The 20,522-nt window shown below is 52.0% G+C and overlaps 5 protein-coding genes across 5 annotated transcripts; 2 read left to right on the top strand and 3 right to left on the bottom strand.

The window, feature by feature from the left end:
* Nucleotides 1-3,741: 3,741 nt before the first annotated feature.
* Nucleotides 3,742-6,044, bottom strand: GT037_009817 (c6 zinc finger domain-containing protein; the record flags this gene model as incomplete). The annotated part of the gene is made up of 3 exons (XM_038934864.1): nt 3,742-5,690; nt 5,746-5,975; nt 6,025-6,044. The coding sequence occupies 3 exons, from the start codon at nt 6,042-6,044 to the stop codon at nt 3,742-3,744; spliced, it is 2,199 nt and encodes a 732-aa protein (XP_038782665.1).
* Nucleotides 6,045-6,888: 844 nt separating this feature from the next.
* GT037_009816 (fact complex subunit pob3) lies at nt 6,889-8,942 on the bottom strand (the record flags this gene model as incomplete). The annotated part of the gene is made up of 4 exons (XM_038934863.1): nt 6,889-7,164; nt 7,218-7,290; nt 7,342-8,679; nt 8,872-8,942. 4 exons carry the CDS (start codon nt 8,940-8,942, stop codon nt 6,889-6,891), a joined length of 1,758 nt encoding a protein of 585 aa, XP_038782664.1.
* A 1,775-nt stretch (nt 8,943-10,717) lies between these two features.
* On the top strand, nt 10,718-11,863 carry GT037_009815 (phosphopantothenate-cysteine ligase; the record flags this gene model as incomplete). The annotated part of the gene is made up of 1 exon (XM_038934862.1): nt 10,718-11,863. The coding sequence occupies one exon, from the start codon at nt 10,718-10,720 to the stop codon at nt 11,861-11,863; it is 1,146 nt and encodes a 381-aa protein (XP_038782663.1).
* A 139-nt stretch (nt 11,864-12,002) lies between these two features.
* GT037_009814 (mfs general substrate transporter) lies at nt 12,003-13,733 on the bottom strand (the record flags this gene model as incomplete). The annotated part of the gene is made up of 4 exons (XM_038934861.1): nt 12,003-12,475; nt 12,525-12,721; nt 12,770-13,607; nt 13,664-13,733. 4 exons carry the CDS (start codon nt 13,731-13,733, stop codon nt 12,003-12,005), a joined length of 1,578 nt encoding a protein of 525 aa, XP_038782662.1.
* Nucleotides 13,734-15,972: 2,239 nt separating this feature from the next.
* On the top strand, nt 15,973-17,259 carry GT037_009813 (uncharacterized protein; the record flags this gene model as incomplete). Its single annotated transcript, XM_038934860.1, has 1 exon — nt 15,973-17,259. The coding sequence occupies one exon, from the start codon at nt 15,973-15,975 to the stop codon at nt 17,257-17,259; it is 1,287 nt and encodes a 428-aa protein (XP_038782661.1).
* Between the last annotated feature and the right edge of the window lie 3,263 nt (nt 17,260-20,522).

Here is a 20,522-nt window from a genome sequence, read left to right as displayed (position 1 = left end):
AAGGACCCTTACGTCGAAGTGACGTCCGGTGTCTGGCTTGGCGGCAAGGCTCAGGGTCAGATATAGTCGAGAGCTAGAAGCTTTTGGGCAAGGCTTAGATCCTTCTCTACGTCAACGTCCAGGACTAGATCTCTACTTCAGATTCGCTGCCGCATTTCGTGAATGCAGAAGGAAGTACCTATTGCTCTCCATCATATCGCTGTTGTCATTCTTGCTAAAGCCGCACAACAACATGCAACCACCACTCCATCGGTGCTCAAGCTCTGCTTCCTTGAAAGCAAGGGCTCGCCATATCCGTATCCATAACAAAACATAGCGCGCCCAAAGAGTCAGGCTCACGAACAAGGCCGTACGAGACGGTCGATGTCTAGCAGCGTCCAGAACTGTTCCAACGCTGCATTCTCGTAGCGCATCATACGCTCATAAGAGACCGATGTAATGGCCTCGCAGCCATGGACCACAAGTGAAGAGCAGGAGCCCTAGAACAACCTCGAGTCGGTACATCAAGAGGTGAGAGAGAGGAAGTCCAAAAATGTTCACAGTGACGTCACAGGCACACCCTTTTAATTCATCAACACCAAAAGAGGTAGTCTTGCGTCACACAAGGCTATCCTACGACTACGTAGGGACAGAGCGCCGCTAGTTGCCACCGAGCTTACTTTCTACACTGTAAGCCGCCGGGGCAGGGACTGCATTTCCCATGAAGGTGGTGATTTTCAGTCCAACGTTCGGTCTTATGTCATGCATACTTACGCCACGGTTGATTCCGCAACAACGGCGAAACATCACAAGCCCGCGACAATCCGCTCCTCTACCCCGGCCCCAAGCACATGTCAAGAGGACAGAAATTTGGGTGACTCGTGCACGGGCCCCGGTTCCATCGTTCCGCCGGATAGATCTATCCAGTAGACTGGGATCCAGGGACCCGCCAAGTTAATATCCCGCGACCCCAAGATCAGCACCCCCTCTATCAAATCACCGGTTTGCGATGACATCGCCTACCCATGTCTGAGTCCGATCTTCACCGCTTTGACTGTGAATTTGTGACGAGGTCGCCGATAACACGTTGCGAATGATAGGATTGAGGCCTGAAAGCGAAGATGTAAGAGACATTGGCGGTCGGCTAATTCGGCACCTCTTGCACTTAGCGCGTCAGCGTATTTCTCAACACCAAGCGGAATGTGGATGAGTGGCTGGTAACGGCGTGTTCGGCTATCATGACCATCGTATCGGACGGTATCGCCCACTATTGCGGCAGCAAGGAGAGGCGACACGCAGAGAGCGTCGTAAATGATCGGTCAACACGTATTCCCAGGCTGCGCGAACTCGGCGTGTTCGCCTCTGATCTCATGCATGCATCTGACTTCCTCCAGACTGTGCTCGTGGACACCGAGACAACACATCACTTTCGGCAATGCCTGTAAAGGCAGTCGAGATGCCGTGGGGGCTGGTTTCGGCGATGGATCGGCAGCAAGCATACTCAGTATCCTGGAGTACGTGTGAAAGCCTAAAGGTCTTCGATAACCTCTGAGCTCGAGCCCAACCACGAGGCATGCACGTTGCCAACCTACCACGCAGCAAACTAACTCGTGCGTTCTGCCGCATGAGGTTTAAAGTAGCGCTGTAACATAGCGCCTGAGTGTTCTGACCTACTGTTCCGTTGGCTGGGACTAGAGCCCCGCTAGCGAATTGAAACTTCTGTCACACTCTTGAACGAAGTTTACGCAAGACTCATTCCGGTTGAGACATATCATGGGTCCAGGGTAATGAGGACTATTTCGGCTATATAGATGTCCGTAAACAAACATCTGAGGTTATTCACAGCAGATCCGTACGTCATTCTCAGACCACAATTTCTCACACCTACTTTACGCGTCCTGCGTCTCATCTCCCAGCTCACGGCTAAACCGCGGAGCCGCAACGAACGCCACCTAAAGAGGGAATCCGATAGCTCCTACACCATCAGCTTGCCCGCGCACTAGTGGAATGCATGAAAACCTGCAGTAGTGTACACTAGGCGCCGTTAAGCCTCACTAACCTGCAGCAGGAAATCTTCGAGAAGCCCTTGTATCCTATCCCTCGCTTATCCAGCGTTTGATGGCTACGCCATCGTGCATAGGTGGAAGCGGTGTCTTGCTTGCATGTGCATATGCATCGCGCTGCAGCTCTAAGATTGCAATACTTGGAGGCAGCCACCATCCGGTCAAGTCAAAGATCGATTTCTTTTAGCGTACTTGGAGCGTTGCGGTGTAGAACAATGCATAATGTTCATACGCTGTAAACGCCCTGTCGGATATCCACAGTGCTCGTCGGCCATACTCTATATACGAAGGATTCAAGGTGCATGATTATGATGTCATGAAGGGCAGTTCCCGACACTTTCGCCAGCAAACACGTGCATATTCAAGGTAAGAGAGCAATTGTGCATCATCAGACTACCAAGCATCCTCCACAAAGCGTCCGCCAAGACACCGAGCCAGGATACCCCAATGGTAAAATCCCGACTCGTTACGAGGCACGCACCTCGTTTCTTCCCGTCCCAGGCGTTCCTCTAGAACCAAACTTTAAACCACGTTTCTCTATTCGCCGAGCGTCCTTACCAAATTCGCGTCCGAGATGATCAGCTAGTCTTCCACATACCTTTCACGATTTACGCAGGTCTTGTGACAGCAACTTTCCATGGCGTGCGCAACTGCACTCGCATTTGGTGATTGTGATATAATGATCTTCAAACCGCCGAAGCACCGCCACATTGCACCGCCGGGGAAAAAATCCCCGAATAAAGAACGGCCTGCTGCATCCCAGGGTGTCTCAGACTCTTTCCAAGGTATACCACGCATTATTAGGCATGCGTCATATATCGCCAATCCTAGCACGCGGATTGGGCCGTGATTGCAAGGCAATATATGCAGGGCACTCAAATGTGTCTCGCGCGTACTATGGATACTGCCATCCGGTCGCGAACCGGATCCGCACTGGCGGCGAAGAAAGAAAAGTGGGGGTGCAGCTGGCTTGTCCGCTCGTCAAACGCCGACCGGTGTATGTTGTGCTTGCTAGAGGCGCGAAGTCTCCCTTCCAGAAGGAAAACTCAGGCCTAGTTCACAGGTAGAGTATCTAGAATCTCTTGGTTTCAGAGTGGGTATGGGGTAATGAGAAGCTATTCGGATAAGACGGCATCAAGCGGTAGCGGTCAAGCAGTTCATGTTCGAAGTGATGTTGTCATGTTGTTGGTGCATGTTGTGATGATGCAGTCGGGCTGAGAAAATTAGCAGGTCACGTTTGCATATTCGTAGTCAAGGAAAATATTCTGCAAAGCGCGATAAGCTTCTATTCGATCTCTATGTATGCTTGTTATCTATGTCGGATGCAGGCTACTACTGCAATCCTAATCTTCCTGCTATCTGATCCTTCTTTACACGCTTCTTCCACAATCTGAAGCTGCAGCCCGTGCGGTCGCATTGCAGCAGACCGTCCGATCATCGGCGTTGCGCTCGATGAGGTCTGGGCGACCTGTGTCGGTTTTGGGACTGACAGTTGGTGTTCCTCTAGTCTTCCGATAGTTCCCGCACCATGGACAAGGGCCAGGCGCACGCTAGTAGTGGCTTTTACGGGACCTCTGCTACCCAGACTAAGCTGTTGGTAGTACCTAGACTCATGGCTGAGGCTGACAGCAGGAGGCTGGCGGCGGGCTTGCTAAGGGGTAAAGTTTGTGTGGCTGTTGAAGCCTCCAAGTGGAGTGCTTCATGGTACCAGACCCTCTGATTCTTCTCCTTGCCACTGCTCGAACAGCTGGCGCACGCGGTAGTCCGTGGCCCAACCAATATCGGACTCAATGTCACGTAGAAGATGTAAAACGACTTGGCGTTCTCGTGCGTCGCTGAGGCACTGGCCAGCAGTGAACAGGGGTTGCACGGAGTGGATCCGGACCGCTTCGTCAGACCGAGCCAGCGAAATGCCAACAATTTCGCGGCTGTGCTTCTGGCAGGTGGCCAGAACCGACTGGTAAGAGTTCATGCGGGCGACGACAGTGCTGCGCCCCTGGGTGGACTCGTGTGGCTTGTTCATGAACAAGAGAATTTGTGACATGTGGTATGTCTGCATGGTGGAGGCGCACATGGGTATAGAGTACCAGACCTCTGTGAACATGGACACGTTATCGTTGGTGGACATCGGCCCGGATGCTTGCGAAGGTACCCTGGCGGAAGGTTTGAATGTGACCGGGAGGCCATCATGCCAGACCTGGAACTGTTTTCGTAGACTGAACCAGTAATCCAGGAGGGTTCGCTGAGGGACGCCTGCCCATGCCATGCCGGCTTCATTAGAAACTTCGTCGCCTGCAGCCATGAAGTTGACTAGCTTGGCCATGAGCCAGACAAGGGCATTGCAGATGAGGTCTTCCCTCATCACGTCGTTGTCTTCCGGGAAACCACATACTGTCGTATTACTGGGCATGATGTAGCCTTGATCATCGATCTTGAGGCCAGCTTCTCTCCATAATGAGAGGTCCTCGGTGTCCAATCGTGTGTTAGTCTTGTTTATAAAGGCTGCGAGCATATCCTGTCTGGCAATGTTCCAGAAGGTTGCTCGTCGAGCCTTAGAGGCAAAGTTGAAGCTTGCGGATGGTACCGAAGATGTGGGTTTTGGTAGTTGTAATGGCATAACGTGCTCTTGTGAAAGCACGAGCAAAGACTTGGCACCATTCAGATGCTTTGTCCAATCTGAGACGGAAGTATCTAAGAACTCATAGACACAAAGGATGGCCGATGCTGCTAGTAGTTCGTCGGTGTTGGATACAAACGAGGTGTTGCTTGATGTTCGTCGTCGCTTGGGTGCTGGTCCATCGTAGGCCGAGTTGGTATTTCTTAGTTCGCATTCTGACTCGTCGGGAGAGGAGGCGACATCCATCTTGAGAGCCTGAAGCAGTAGTGATACAGCTGTGTCGTAGTATACTGCCGCCTTGTGCTTCCAATCCACCATTGATGCCTCGGGGTACTGTTCCATGCGAGCTTGACGCGTTACGCTACCTCCCATGACGGGTTTGCGGCCCTGAACACGTGCAAGAGACTTCGCTGCACAAGCAACAGCTGCGTACTTGAGCAGTGGGTTCTCACGTGCCTGTACAGGAACGTAAGACGCGAAGTAGGTGCCGAGGTCGTACAAATCCATCCAGTAGCCAGGACCTTCTGAAAACCACCGGAGCAGGAAAGCAATCTCGTGATCGTCTTGAACGATAGAGACACCGCTATCGGATCGAGGTGGTGAGCGTCTTGAGCTTGCTATTGAAACGGAGCGGTGCATGTGGTCGGCGGAGTCGTATGGTGAGTTGAGACGGGGGTCTATTGGTGGCGAGGCTGTCGAGGCAGTAAAGTCCATCACGGGATGTATGCGTCGGTTGCATAATGAAAGAGGTGGAGAAAGGGGCGTTCCTACGACTGAGGCTGGTGGTGACTGCATCAGTGGTGGTAACGCTTCGAGGTCAGGTGTGTAACAGAAAGGAACGCTGGTCGGAGCTAGATCTGGCCCCATGCTGGAAGGTGTGCTGGTAACTGAATGAAAGTTGCTGTGAGTACGCCATGAAGGCAAAGAGCGAGTCTCGAATGGTCCGGGCGATTCCATCGATGCTGTCGACATGTTGTCGAAATCGGGTGTGCCAGGATCAAGATATGGGTTGGTGGTGTTGATGAAGGTTACTGCAGAGCATTAGCCGAGCTGCATGGGTGACACGAGGACCTTAGAAGGTCTCACCATGCTTAGGAATGTCCATCCAGATGGCATCCTCGTCAAATGTGTTCTTGTACGCGTAGAAGCCTTTTAGGGAGTTCTCATCCCCTGAGTCTTCTCCGTTCATGGAGGCATTGTGCTGGTGGCGAAAGACGATACCTGAGCTGGGAATGCATTCTCTTGAGGCTTTGGTGCACTGCCCACACACAGGTTTCTTTTCATCACACTTCAGCTTCCGCTGACGGCAAGTGAGACTATAGCGAAGGTCAGTAGGCGACGATGTAGAAGCACAAGTACACGTACCATCCGGTTCGTGATCGCATTGCAAGTAGTTCTATCGTGTGGGTCTTGTTGCGAAAAAGCTTAAGATCTCATAGCCTCGTGCCGAGGGAAGTGGGTAAGAAAAAGCATCCACATGAGTCGGAGAGAGCTGCCCTATATCTATACCAGTATGTCGAGGGCGATAAAGCGTTTGATACTCGATGGTTAGATGCGGGGTCTAGCATGGGTTCGCGCCAGTTGCGGATCCACCGTCACCATGAGCAAGGTTACGAAAATCGACGAAAGGATTGCTCCTGGGCTAGTGCACAAATCTGAATCGCGCTCGCGTTGCTCAAATTAGCTGGTGTGTGAGAAGCCAGACTTCAGTGTAAGGAACTAACATGGGCCCGCCGCGCCCACGCCAGGTCGCGTCAAGCGCCGCAGTCAGCCGAGCCACGGCCGAGTTGCAATGCAGACACCACTTGTAGACGCTGCAAGCATTCGCTGGGAGTAAACTAGCCGGATTATGGACGCTAACTTGCCACTGAATTTAAACTTTTCTCCTGGTCGCTGCGTGTTCGGCTAAGGATGCAGGTCGGCCCTTCTACCTGGACTACCTACGCATTAGGGGTGCTTTTCCCTGTCTTCACGACCGGAAGTTCACTTCCTGCCATCCTGCCAAGTTTCACAATAACCTATGAGAAAGATCGGACCGTCCTCCACGACCTGGGCGAGCTTTGACGACAACGCGCTCGAAGCGTTAACAGCGGCAGCGCGACGAACCTCATCATCATCGCATTCCCAATCTTCGATGAGCACGCAAGCATCGGAAGATGATGCGGCGCCCCCTTCACCGCCGTCCACCCGCGCCCCCGTGCCCGCTTATGGTCATTGCAAGGGCTGTCACTATTGCGACACCTTCTGCTTCTTCTTAGGACGTTCTGGTACCGCCTCTCCGGCGTCGCCGTCACTCTCCGCATCGTCCATTTCAGCATCGCTGTCGGAACCGCTGCTTTGATGATCGGAGTCGAATTCCTCACCAACTTCCGACTCCGAGTCTGCTTGGAAGTCTTCATCTACACTTTCGTCATCCTCGTCGGCACTACCGCGGTTTGCTGGTGCTCCATCATCGCTGGATGCAAGATCTTCATCTTGAAGAGCAGCTGCCAGAATGGCTCCGGACTGTGTATCACTATGTCAGCCAAGTTTGCGTAAGAGGAAATGATATCACTAACATCGTCTGCCATCTCATTCTTAGTTTTGATACCTTTGGCACGGAAGAAATTCTCGAGTGGCTGTTGCTCCTCCCTACGTATTTGTCAGTTTCAGCGTCTTTAGTCTGAGATTAGTATTACCCACCGGTTGATGTTGGAGAACTGATGCTCAGCCTGGCCGTTCTTCATGCTGAAGGTAATATCAAACGTACGGCTTGCAGCCATAGCTCCACCAACACGCGACATGGTCACAGAGGCGATGTTGTCCATGCTGATGTAGGTTGCCGGCTTGGGGATGAACATGAATGCCTTGTCAAGGCAGAACAAGTGACCTTCGTTGGCCTTGATCGAACACTTGACACCCGACTGCTCGTGATGGCTGATGAAGTCTCGAGACGGTCTAGTGATACGCTTTCCACTGAGACCACGGAAGATGTCCGCTACAACTGTAGCAATAGGAGCTTCGTAGTGGGATTGCAGCTTGTCTTTGTATTTGTCCTCCAACAGATCTCCCTTCATGTTGAGATCAAGGTTGACTTCCTCATCCCGCTTGAACTGCATGACGAGGAAGGGGTATCGCGTCTGACCCTGTCGGAGGGGAGGATCCAGACCAACGGTGATGAGGGTATGCATGTCGTCGGGTTTCGGCAAGACCATGAACTTCTTGACCGAATCGAATTGGATCTTGTAGTCGTATGTCTTACCGCGTAACCGGAACGAGCTTTCGTACATGTCGATATCGAATCGACCTCTAGGCGTGAGATGTAGGATATCCAAAAAGGTAGCAAATGTGTCACCAGCGACTTCGCCAATCTCAGCCTTCTCCATCAGTGTCTCGTAGAATAGGTTGGCAGCATTTGTCTCTTCGACATCTTCAGCGCCAGAGCCCTCTTCGCCGTCTTCTGTCTTCTCCTTCTTCGAGGCTGTACCAGGGATGTAGAAGCGCATCTCGACGAGCTGGTCTCGAGCACCTGCGGACTTCTTGCCTCTGAATCTGGCTCCTCCGAGGTTTCCATTCGCGCCAGCGTCGCCTTCGGCAGGCAATGAGAAATCGACGGCCACTTCGTTCTTGCCTGCCAGATTTGTGTTGGAGACCTCGGTATAGGGCACTTCGAAGGCAGGGCGGTTGGCGACGTTGAAAGTAAGTTCGGCCTTACCGAAGTCGGCCTTTCCCCAGTTCCAGCCGCGCAGGGCATGCTCCCGGTTATCGAGACCTATGCCGTACCAAGACTTGAAGACCTTGGATACGCGGTCAAAATCTTCCTGCTTGAATCCATCAAGTTGTATAACGCCGTCGTTGCGCGAGAGGATCTTGATTTCGTAGCCGCGCGCGGCTCGGCTCCACTGCGCTTGTTGGATCTGTGACTGGTCGCAAGTGTAGGTTTCGCCGCCGTTTGCGGGCTTCCAGCCAAAGCCCGAGTCTGAAAATCGAGCCGCGCCAGGCTTCCGCGAAAGATTGAGATAGATGTCGTTGAACGCCTCCCTGCGCCACGTTAGCTCTGCTATCCAGACCTTCCGAGAAGCTGTTTCCTTTACATTCTTGCGATCGCGTCAGAATATACAATACGGACAAAGGCGGAGGGTTGCGACAATGGAGAGATGGAGCGGTGACGGTCGAGAGTCGTTGCCGGACAGCTGTTGCTCTCTCACTTCGCAAACGCGCTGTTTTGCTTACATAAACACACTAGCTGCCGATCGCACGTGACAGCGCGTCAAAACTTTCGCGTCGTCTGCGAGCAACATCATCCACGTCCATCTTCACTTATTCCCAATGAGTGCAAGAGCCCAGTGGCCGTCTCGGTTCACCATGCTGGCTTGTGGACATGTCACTTCTGGAAGCCGAAACCCTTATCTTTCGGTTAGCACTTACAGTTTCCAGACCCAAACTCAACACCACGGCTACGTTTCTGATGAACGAAACTTTGGCCTCCTGCTTAGCACTCATTGCGCGTCCATCCGCACACTGTTTTGTGCCGCATTTACACCCTGACTCAAATTAAGCTACCGCAGAGTATACTCGGTCCCACATTCCAACCTCCAATCGGGCGGTTACCGGACGCTTGCCCTAATGCGACCACGCATTCGAATCTCCAACGGTCTTAGCAACAACAACCTCGGTCTGCTTCATGCACTAGGCTTCTTCTGTTTGAATACGGCATACAGTGGACGGAAGGTTCCACGGTTTGCTCCGAATCTCCTTGTCAAAACACTCCAGTTATCTCTGGCTATCACTGGTCTCAGGAGCCGGTGAGGTGGCCAGATTCGACAAGGCGTGAACCTGTTTCAGAACAGGCGTACATGTCACGAGCTCAACAGTCAAGCATACACTATGGTGTATCCGCTACCTGTGACGAAAGCTTAATGTAGTCATGGCCCTTCCATGCGACCCTGCAGTAGTTGATGGACTACAGTGCTCCTCTGTCGTACGACATCCTTATCACCGTTATATGGTTTGCACGGCAGCTCTTCCTGTCGTCCCCGACCCACCCTCCATTGTCTGGCGTATTCTGCAAGAAGAACGTTAGCTTTGGTTCATATACTAAACTCAAACACGTCAACCTTGGAGAGCGGAGACAGAATGTGAAGGAGCATTTGGAATACACTATGCTCTCGAAATCTCCGAAAAGAATCAGACCATGATTGACTATTCTCAACGTGATTCTAGAATACCATTATCTAGACCTTAGTGCCGTTACACGCCTGGTGGACTAGATGTTTTGAGCTAAAATCAAACGTTGTGTGCCGCGATTCCGATCATAGCACACATGTCATTCGAATCGCCTGTGTATTGCGCACAACGTAGTTCCCTCAGCATTGGATAGAACTCCTCGTGAAATCTCTCACGTAACCAAGACGTTAAGATCAACGTGCCCCAATCGGTCGAGTCTGAGTTTGTCTAATGTACCATCCTCGTTGTAGTGACGCGTGATCAAGCCATGGACAATCATTGGCGTCAACATGTCTTTTAGAAACTCGATCTTTGCTTAGCTTGCGAAGCGGTTGAGATCGAAGTGAAAGATACTTTCTCCGTACCCGGGTAATTTGGTGACGCTATGACTGTAGCATACAACAGGAACAAACTTTGGAAACCGTATCATCACTCGGGGAGTCCTGCATACTCATGGCGAGATACCCAGATACCTGGAAGGTCAGGGTAGAAAAGACATATTTTTCTCGCGGAATGACCAAGCACCCGAAGCCGTCGTGCACTATATCTCGGTCTCGAAACGAATAGGCCGTTGTTGTTCCAGAACCTAGAACCTTAATTCGAGGGCCCTCGCACGAGGGCGCTGCGCAGGAGAGTACTGGAAGATAGTCTATCCTCATAGCCGTGCAATTTTATGGTAAACGTGAAGTGCTGACGAGGCGATGTTGAAGGTTGCTGAACTGTAGACGTTGTCAGAAATTGGTACGCACCGGTGTATGCCTTACTCATCAGGGAGGAGGGGTTCGCTCGGAGCTACCCCACCACACCATGGCTCAGCTCCGTTGCAGCGAGGGAACGACTCCATCATGCCACCATGACGGATGCGAGCGCACAACAGGCAGAGAGCGACTATTTCGCCAACGAGCCGCCGCCAAAAGACCTCAAAACGAACACGACTCTTGCGCGCGAATTCATCACGCGACATGCCGATGAGGGTCGTCGCGTCGTCCTAGTCACTTCGGGTGGCACCACTGTACCTCTAGAACAGCAGACAGTCCGCTACATCGACAACTTCTCTGCCGGTACACGAGGAGCGACCAGCGCCGAATACTTTCTCCAAAATGGCTATGCCGTCATCTTCCTGCACCGCCAATTCTCGCTCCTGCCCTTTTCGCGGCATTACTCGCACAACACGCGCTCATTCCTCGATTACATGAAGGAAGAGAACGGACAAGTAGTGGTGAATCAGGAGCACCAGGACCAGATGCTGCGCGTGCTGCGGCAGTACACCGAGGTGAAGCGAGAGAACAAGCTATTGATCTTGTCCTACGTGACTATCACCGAGTACCTGTGGAATCTGCGCGAGGTTGCGCAGCTCATGCGTCCACTTGGGCCGAAAGCCATGTTCTACTTGGCTGCCGCTGTGTCCGACTTCTTCGTACCACAGGACCGCATGGTTGAGCACAAGATACAGTCAAATGAAGAGTTTCACCAGGCCGCGGATGGAACTCGTGGGGGCGATGTAAAGCCACCCGCCGCGCGCACCGAGGGCAAGAGCTTGATCATTGATCTCGAGCCTGTTCCCAAATTCCTCAAGCAGCTCGTTGATGGCTGGGCGCCTGATGCAATGATCGTGAGCTTCAAGCTGGAGACTGATCCTTCCCTACTGGTCACCAAAGCCAAATACGCGCTGAACAAATACTCGCATCATCTCGTCATCGGAAATTTGCTACTCACCCGAAAATGGGAAGTCGTATTCGTGTCAGTCCTAGATGGTGAGAAATGGATACGCGTACCTACTAGCCGCAGAACGAAGAGTTTGTCGGGCATGCCTTCGCTCGTCGGATTGGCTGATCAGAAGACAAGGAGGGATGCTCAGGCGACCGAATCTATCGCAACAGAGAAAGGGATACCGCAGGGCGAGCCGTCGTTGGAAATCGAATCTCTCATCATCCCTGAAATCGAGAAGATGCACACCAAACTCATAGAGCAATCCCAAGCAAAAGCCCGAGCTACATAGCAATCTCACATGCATAAAGAGTAAGCTTCGTACTGCATCAACCACAGCATATGTTCCGATACGCTTTAATGCATTGCACGGCTTCTTCCACGTGCTGACTAGGCTTTTACTACACATTACATTGGTGTCCACGCGTTGCTCATCCCAGGATAACCTTCCATTGTGCTGAAGTGTGGCGTACAGTGGCGCCATAGATGACCAGCAACACAGCACCAATACCAACTATGCCAGCAAAGACACCGGCCATAGTACCAAAAGCGTTCACATAACCCGCCTCTTCAACCCATGGCACCACGCCATAGAGAAAGCCAAAAGCCACGATGTTCTTTAGCCCGTTCACCAGCAGTAGGACGTCTGAGTTTACCGGCAATGCGCAGTCGCTGACATACGCCATTGTGATCGTCGGCACGGCAGTCAAGGCGAGTGAAATCATGCCATACCCGAAGAAGAGCGATACCCATGATAATTGGTTCTGCACACCGTAACCGAACACGAGACAGCCTGCTGTTGTGATCACGAGTGGGATGGCAACCAGATAGAGCCTGCTTTCTGGCTCGAAGATTCCGAGCATTCTTCGTGTCCGTCGCTTGCACCAGATGTCCACGAGATTGCCTAGCTTCAGTCAGCACACGTTTCGTCGTACTCGAGCTTGGGTGCTCACCTCCTGCCCAAGCACCAATCAAGTTGCCCACAATACCTGGGATATTGATCAGTCCATTGATTTGGGGGCTCCAATTGTATGGCGGAGCTTGCAGCACAAATGGATTGAGAATATTGACCGCGACAGTGAGAACTAAAGAGATGGAGTAGCAGAGAAATGCGAATATGACTGCCGGATATACGATCATAGGAAACGGCCTTTTTGACATCAGTAATATATCTTCAACAATTTCAACACATAAATACCTTAGAAACATCTTCGGCAGACTTGTGTCTGAAACTCCACTCCATAGGCTCAATTCTTGCCTCCAAGTGTTCTTTGCATGTTGGTGCAGAGTTCGGTTGCTAGACTTTGGCCGGAGATACTTCTCATCTGCCATGACGATCTTATCGTTGCTTGGGCAGATTGCCACGCCGACGCCTTTAATCTCTTCGCGCGTGTATCGCGTTTCAGGGACGAACAACAGGATGGTGAGAAAGTTCAGCGCCGTCAGAATCACAGCGATCCACTTGTGCCAGCGCCAGCTGAGGTTCGTTACAATGAAGCCGCAGATCAGCGGTCCCAATGTGTTGCCTCCTGCGATCGCGTTCATGTAGATGCCCATCTTGCTACCTCGTTCATGCAAAAAGTACAGGTCGTTGACAGTCGCTGCGCCCAACGCTTCTGTAGAGGATCCTGCAAACGCTGCGATAATGTTACTCCATAAAAGACTCTGGAACGAATTTGCCATGGCACCCCATACGTAGCATGCGCATAGCAGGGCACTGGCGAATACGAAGACCGGCCTCTTTCCGACGTAATTGGCGACCGGCACCCAGAAGAAGTTGAACGCGCCCAAAACCAGAATGGGATATAGGAGCAGATGCGAAGTCTCGTCCATTGACTTGTCGAACTCGGTCGAGAGGATGTAGAACGCTGGCGCTAAGCCTCCGATAGCGAAGTTTGTCAAAAACGTGAAGGCGCAAACCGAAGCAAATGCGACATGCTTCTTCCATCGAGGCCAGCGAAGAGGATCGTTAGGGTCGACCGGCGAAGGCTGCGGATAGAGAACAATGTCTACTGGCGCGTTCTCATCATAACCAGCTAGAGGCGCACAATCAGCCCCGCACAAAAGTTGACGAAAATTGTAAGAGCCGTACCTTGCTGTAGCACCACCGTACCATCCGTCCGATCCAGATCGCGCAGACTGGTGAAGTTGAACCCCATCATGATACCCAAAGACCCCAGGAAACCGGCAGCGAACGCGATCCTTTAGTTCGGGTAAGAGACAGACACCCAGGACCAGAACCAAGCAGTTGCGTCGCTGTCGCTTTTGGGCTTGTTGGGCAACGGCGACATGGAGAGCGCACTGGAGCAGATGATAAACATTGTTGACATTGTGGTCGGACTCAAAGCTATGTATGTGGAGTTCCGTGCGTGCAAGACAAGATTACGGTCCTCATCAATTGCTAACTTCTCACGCGCTGCAGGAGCCTAACTGTGTTGATATACGATTACTGCAGTGTCTCCGTGTTTGCTTCTTTGGTTGGCTGGATGAAGAAGGTTAGTTTGGGGTCGAGATCATTGTCCGATGCTGACATGATGAACGTTCATGCAGTGTCGGGGCGTGCGGGGCCGATGCAGTCCCGTGCCCTCATGTGATCGCCGGCTAGAGTGGATGCTGAATGCGCTCAAGTAGACAAAAGGAACGAACAAGTGCAATGGCAGATGCCGGATTGGGTGACAGTAGCGTACATTTGTGCTGAGACTGCCAGGTGTCTCGGTTGGGCTGGACTGATCAGTCGATGGCAATGTAGATATCGATGTCTAGGTCAACAATCACACTGGAAGCCGCGCGGTTCCCTGTCGCATACACCAACCGTAGTCATCGCGATGCTGTGAGATTGCGTCGCCATGCGTTGACCCATTGCTTTGTCAAGCCCGTGTACGCCCGCAACCTCCTTGGGTCTGTCTGGCGAGAGATGATGAGTAAAGCGTGCGAGGTGTTATCGCGATAGCCTAAGTGCTCGAAGGCTGAGCTGAGTTCTTCTCACAGCACGACGAAAAGCAGCTTGCGTCATATCGGACAGTTATCGATCAATGAGGTGACGCTCCAGGACGAGCCGTGCATCTTGTTGTTGGTCGCGGCGCCATCCCGTCCCGCTTCGCTAATCTGCGCCAAGACCAGCAGCGTGAAAGCCGTGGGGATTTCAAACCTTGGAACCACAACTTCATCCTTCTCCCATGCGTCCCAACTAGTCCAAGACGTTATATTGTGGACTGATCCGAACTTTTCCGCCCACGTTCTCAATTTAGGCTGATGAGGCGATCGTGGTGTGGCTGGTGCTGAGACGCTCGATGATATGAATATGGACGGGACTTGAAGCTGTGCTTCCCAAATGTAACGTTGGACGCCGAGCTGAACATGACACTGATAGGGCAGTATAGACAGATCGAATATACCATAGGCACATCGACGTGTAAGTTGTCCTTTTCTCGAGGCCTCGATGTTCTAGCCCTCGCTCGACTCGTCACGATAGCTCGTTTTTCCTTTCGAGGGTTGCGTCTCGTCTCGAATTAATTGACTGCTCGTTATGAGGGCTTGAACGCCGCTTCGTCATATTTTTCTCCCCAGTAACTTGCGAAACAACGCATACGCAGTGTTTTTTCCTCCACCCTGGGCAGCGAAGGAACCTCGAAACGTACATGGGTACATCGAGTCACATCTCAGTGATGCTGTACGACAACAACGAAATCCAATACGATGCCTAAAACGTCGTCTACAGCCGCACAAATGTGCTTAGGTGCCACGGCTTCTCTGCTAAATGATAAGGGCGAATCTAATGCCCGTGGTCCGATTCCCCATGGCGTCCGGCAAGGAGATCACCCGTATCATCAACGCGGGCACTGCACATCATCCCGCATGCGCAGGCATATCGTCAGTGTTAGGGAGCGTTTCTCGGCAGACGCCAATGGCGCCAGTAGTATGCTGACAAGACAGTGCTCCCTTGCTTCTTTTCTTTTCGCCTAAGACCCCTACCACATTGGGAGCACAGTGACGCCTTGCGTCGCACCGCGTGGCGCCTATTGGACCAAGCACATATCGCACGTCCGCTAAGCAGCCAAAGAGACGTGGAGATCTATCTGCTACTGCACGCTCATTGAGTGACGATCAATAGTGTACAGCGCTGTCTAATCCGGGGATGCGGCGCAACGTAACGTCTAATCCTAGCCTACACCAAAGTATCTCTATCCCCCGCCACCGCCAGATCTTGGTGTCTTATTTGGGACGGACCTTTAGGCTGATAAACATCGTGTCTCACCGCTCAAGCCCCGGTATACTGGACTTGTACAAGTATATATCGTATGCGAAACCCAAGCTTTTGTCAGGGTTTCCTCGCATCCTTAGGCTTCACTACTTTCTTTCCTTGCCTTTGTAGTGAGCTCCAGTATACAGTATAGTTGCGGTATGGCTACCTCAACCATTACCGTCCTTGCACCAAACGAAGTTGCACCATCCGCAAGAAGCGTGTCGCCTTTCAAACATCCCCGACCACCACCAGGTACACCAGCAAAGACAGCGAACCTCTGGGACAAGTACGAACGGCAGGCCATAGAGACAGCGAGGATGAGAGAGAGGAATACAAAACCGTCACAGCCCCCACCTCTAATGATTCCAAATAGCGGCAAAGGATATCGACCAGAGGAAGGATCACCGATACGGCCAAGTTTCGACTTCAAGTTCAAACGTGGTCATACCGCAACGCCCTCAACGACAGTGGCTATCTGCAAGACATGCACGCTCCCTATCACCTACACCTCCGGAGTATGCGAAGGGTGTACAAGAACAATTGTCCTACCCTCTGCAACCGGCGAAACCACTCCGCCTCTCAGTCCTGCTGCACGCAACTTTGCCTCTACTGACCTCCAAAAACTTCGCAAAAACTCATTGAACGATGATGTCATCGTTCCGACGTCAACACCATCACGACGAACTTCATATTGCCCACTGCCAGCGCACATCTCAGACTCGTCGTTTCGGCTCTCCGCACTACAGCCACCACCCGATTTTGAGTCGCTTTCAGAACTCGGACGCAGGAGGAAGACATCCCTTACTGATCCTAATGAGCCTTTCCTTCGTCTACAGATTGCGCAGCACTCACATGTACCGCGTTCGGCAATGAACTCCCCTCCCATAACCCCCACATCGCCGCCATGGGCTACGCAGTCTGGACGCTCTACGCGACGTTCCAGTCTAGCAAACCCTCTCTTGTCAACACCAGCATACCCACATGCGCGCACCGATAGCCTGGCATTGTCTGAATACAGCACCCTCTGCCCATACACATCTACTGTAACAACATCCCGACCAAGCTTAAGTCAGGTCGACACAGCATTTGAAAACGCGATCAGTGCCTGGGATGATTGGGACAGCGACAGCGAAGACAGACTAGGTCTCTCGGGATGGATGGTTCAGCGCAAGGTCAAGAGTCGCACTAGCAAGAAAGGAAAAGGCAGCATGGACAGCACGGATAGTGACTGTGAAGCGAGGAGACCAAGTACAAGCCCTGAAAAGGCACCAAAGCAGGGTCGGAAGAGTACCAGTAAGGAGGATCAACGCTTGGAGAGGGCCCGGATTGAGGCTGCGGAGAATGCGAGGACGGTAAGGCGGGATCTTGAGCGGCAGGCCGTGAAGAAGAAACCGAGTAGTTTCATCAGGGTGATCAGTTGCGGACGGAGCGACAGCGATGGTTAAGTCTATTCAAACTACGCTATTTTCATTTGTCTTATTTGAGCATGGTGTTTGGGTTGGGAAATACATGAGGGATGATACCAGGCGTTGGCAAAAAGGTTGGATTTGCGGTTTCGATATACAGCACTACTACAGAGATTTCTTTCCACACATACCCTACAGTAACCATGGCCATACAACATGAAGCCTATATAAATGCTAAATTATAATATTATTAATGACCTGGAATCTGATCCCAATAAACTTTTACAATGACTACAAGTTTCTCAAACTCCCCAGCAACTCATTCCCCTCTTTCCACAACCGCGCAATAACAACATCGTAAAGACCTATCAACGGTTGCATATCACCCGACTCTTATTCCTTGGACCAATCAGCCTGTCACCGCCAACCTCTCTTTTCATCTACGGTATTCTTGAGCGCCAACACACTCCTCTCCCACCGCCAAAGCGCTCGCTGCACATTCCCGCGCACTGACATCCTTATGCGGTGAAAACGCTGTGATGACCAAGCGCTGGGTCACCGCCGGGCTACCCGCATATTCTACCTGTTACCGGGTGATCAGGCGGGAGCGCGCGGCTGGATCTGCTTGGCTTGGATGTGTAGGCGCTTAGCTAAGTAGGGGTAGGCGAGGATGTTGTGGAATGCGCTGATGCGGGATGTGACTGGGGACACGAGGTAGGGGTTCTACGCTAGATATTACATGGTAAGGTGATGAGCGCGCAGTGAGCTGGAATGGAGTATGAACAAGTAGGTTTGTGGTCAAACAGAAGCAGTGAGATATCAATAGCTCGACACCTGAGTAGCGCAAACCAACGTCATAGATATAGTCTTCTGTAAAAACACATACCTAGCATACAACCAACTATCCTTTCGTGCAGACGCAGAACCCGGGTACCAGTCACACTTCCACCAGTCTACACGTCGCACCATCAGACCCTCCCCAATAGGAGCCGAAGTCGTGGGCATCTGATCAAGTTTGTGGTCTGTGAGATGCGGACGCGGTGGCTTCAGTTGTGCGGCGGCTGCTTCGCAACCATGTCTGCAATCAATGCTTGATTATACGCGATGCAGAGTGTGTAACGTCTCGCAAAGCTGAGGCGTTGTAGGCGAATGTCACACAGGCTTCGGTTGAACGGTCTAGTTCCCTCCAGCCTTTTCACATTGAGGGTGCCTGGAGATGGGTGATGGGGTTTGGGGGAATACCATGGTAGTGATGGTGGTAAAAGCAGGAGTCGGATTGGTACTTCGATAGTCCGTCGAATATTGTCGTTAGAGCTGATGATATGGAGAACATAAGGTAAAGACTAGGACAAACCAGAGGGAATGAGACAGCACAACTCCGAAATGGCTGACTTGGTCTTTCGCGCCTTAAGTTGCGGTGTGGACGCGCATTGGGCGTAGTCCACGTCAAGTTCGTGCGTTCCAGGTGGCGGATGCATCTATAATTGTTTTGAGTATGGCAATGCACCTGTCAGCTGCCAGTCATCAGGGGCAGAATGTCAGCCGTATCAAACATACAACCGATGTGATGGTGGAGACAGTGCAACATGACTTGGTACCTTGCAAGATTTGGTTTCGAAGTCAGCCTATATGCGCAAACGGAAGGTTAGATGCACATCATCAGATAGCTTATCACTCTTCATATGCGACCACGGAGGTGACTTGCTGTGAATTATCAGGGCTGACATGTTGTAGTCGGCCGAGTGCACCATGCTGAGCTCAGTTTCAATTTTATTTCCGGTTCTCGGAGACTTTACAGGTGGCCATACTTTGAGATGATTTTTTGTGGTGCTGATGCACTGTGCGCCAGGTATGTGCAAGAGCTGCAAGCTAGGGAAGGGTTTTGATGGAATCATGCCAGCTTCGCATAAGCCGATGGAGTGAACTTTATACTGCTCAGGTGGAAGCAGATAGTGACGAATGATACAGAAGGCGCTCCCAGTTGTCTTCGATGCCGCTTTATCCGAGTTACAATATTGGAATCGGTAGTAGAAGCATACCGACCTTCTGTGCGAAGCACTCGTTCTGATTTGACCGCGCCGCAGATCCGAGTCGTTTGGCAACCACTGCACCATCCATACTGCTTTTGCAAAGTCGGCAGAAAAAATTACGTCACAACCACAATCGATACGAGACGGTCATCACGATCTCGTAAAGCTGAAGTCCAAGTGATGGTTGTTGGCAGCAAGCTCATGCAAGCTCAGAGCTAGCCGCAAGCCATTCAATAGTTTGGGTTCCAGCGTCGACGGACTGGAGCTATCGCAACCGATGCTTCGACGGGCAGAAAGGCACTCAAACTACCGAAAACCACATGGCATGCGGGAATAAGAGGCGCGGAGACGCGGAACCCTGACGCATGAAAACAAGATGAAATGAACATGTTTGGGCCGTTGTACGAAACCGGTTAAGCTGCCTGGTTTGGCGAGTTGGATCTGCAGCGTCTTGAATGTGATACACACCAAGGGAGAACAAGACAAAAACAATCGGTATATGGCAAACATGACAGCAAAGCTCGGCTGTCGGCACGCATCTGGGGGGGTTTCCAAATTGAAATGAGGGGTGTTGGCGATGGTTGCAAAGGCGGTGGCGGTGTTGGAGGGAGGCCGGGGCGGGGTGGCTACACGCCTTGGTGAGCTTGGTGAGGAGGGCTGGTAGGGGCGGTCAAATATCCAACCATCGGTGTTGCTCCGGCATTGGCAGTAGGCAAAAGGCGCGATACCTGAAGCACGGTGAGTGTGATTGAAATTGGCAGGTGGCGTGAGCGTCTCTCGTGATCTGCTACCAGGCAATTTCCTTACGAACTGCTCATATCCCGATACGCGGACGGGGAGAGGTGGACTTGATCTACTTGCATCATAGTTGGGTGCAACCGACTGTCTGGATGTTACCAAGGCTTGTCACGTTGTGCCGTCTCTGGGTCGCGCGGCAGGGTCATGATAGCGATGGTCCACTTGTTGAGCTAGAAGGATGGCCGGTGTGTGTGGGAATACGGGAGCGTCCAGGGTTTCCAGAAGGCCCGTCGGAAGGCGTGGATACCGGCAACTTTGAGGGGCGTCAGCAGGGTGAGATTTTGGAGGTTTGTTTCCAACGTTTGAGTGTTTGCTCGGCGGAGGGTTTCTTTGACGTAACCTTCAGCAAAAGTCTTGGACCTCTCTTGGTACTGCAGGACATGTTGGTCGTCCCTTCCCCTGACGCAGAATGAAGCCCTGTCACGCTAGCCCGAAGTGATGAATCTGTGGGGAGCCATGCAGCACGTGTTGCCA

Source organism: Alternaria burnsii, assembly GCF_013036055.1.
Source record: "Alternaria burnsii strain CBS107.38 chromosome Unknown 725, whole genome shotgun sequence".
In the NCBI taxonomy this organism is placed as follows: Eukaryota; Fungi; Ascomycota; class Dothideomycetes; order Pleosporales; family Pleosporaceae; genus Alternaria; species Alternaria burnsii.
The sequence above is the reverse complement of the archived record's forward strand: the minus strand, read 5'-3'. Positions and strand labels throughout refer to the sequence as shown.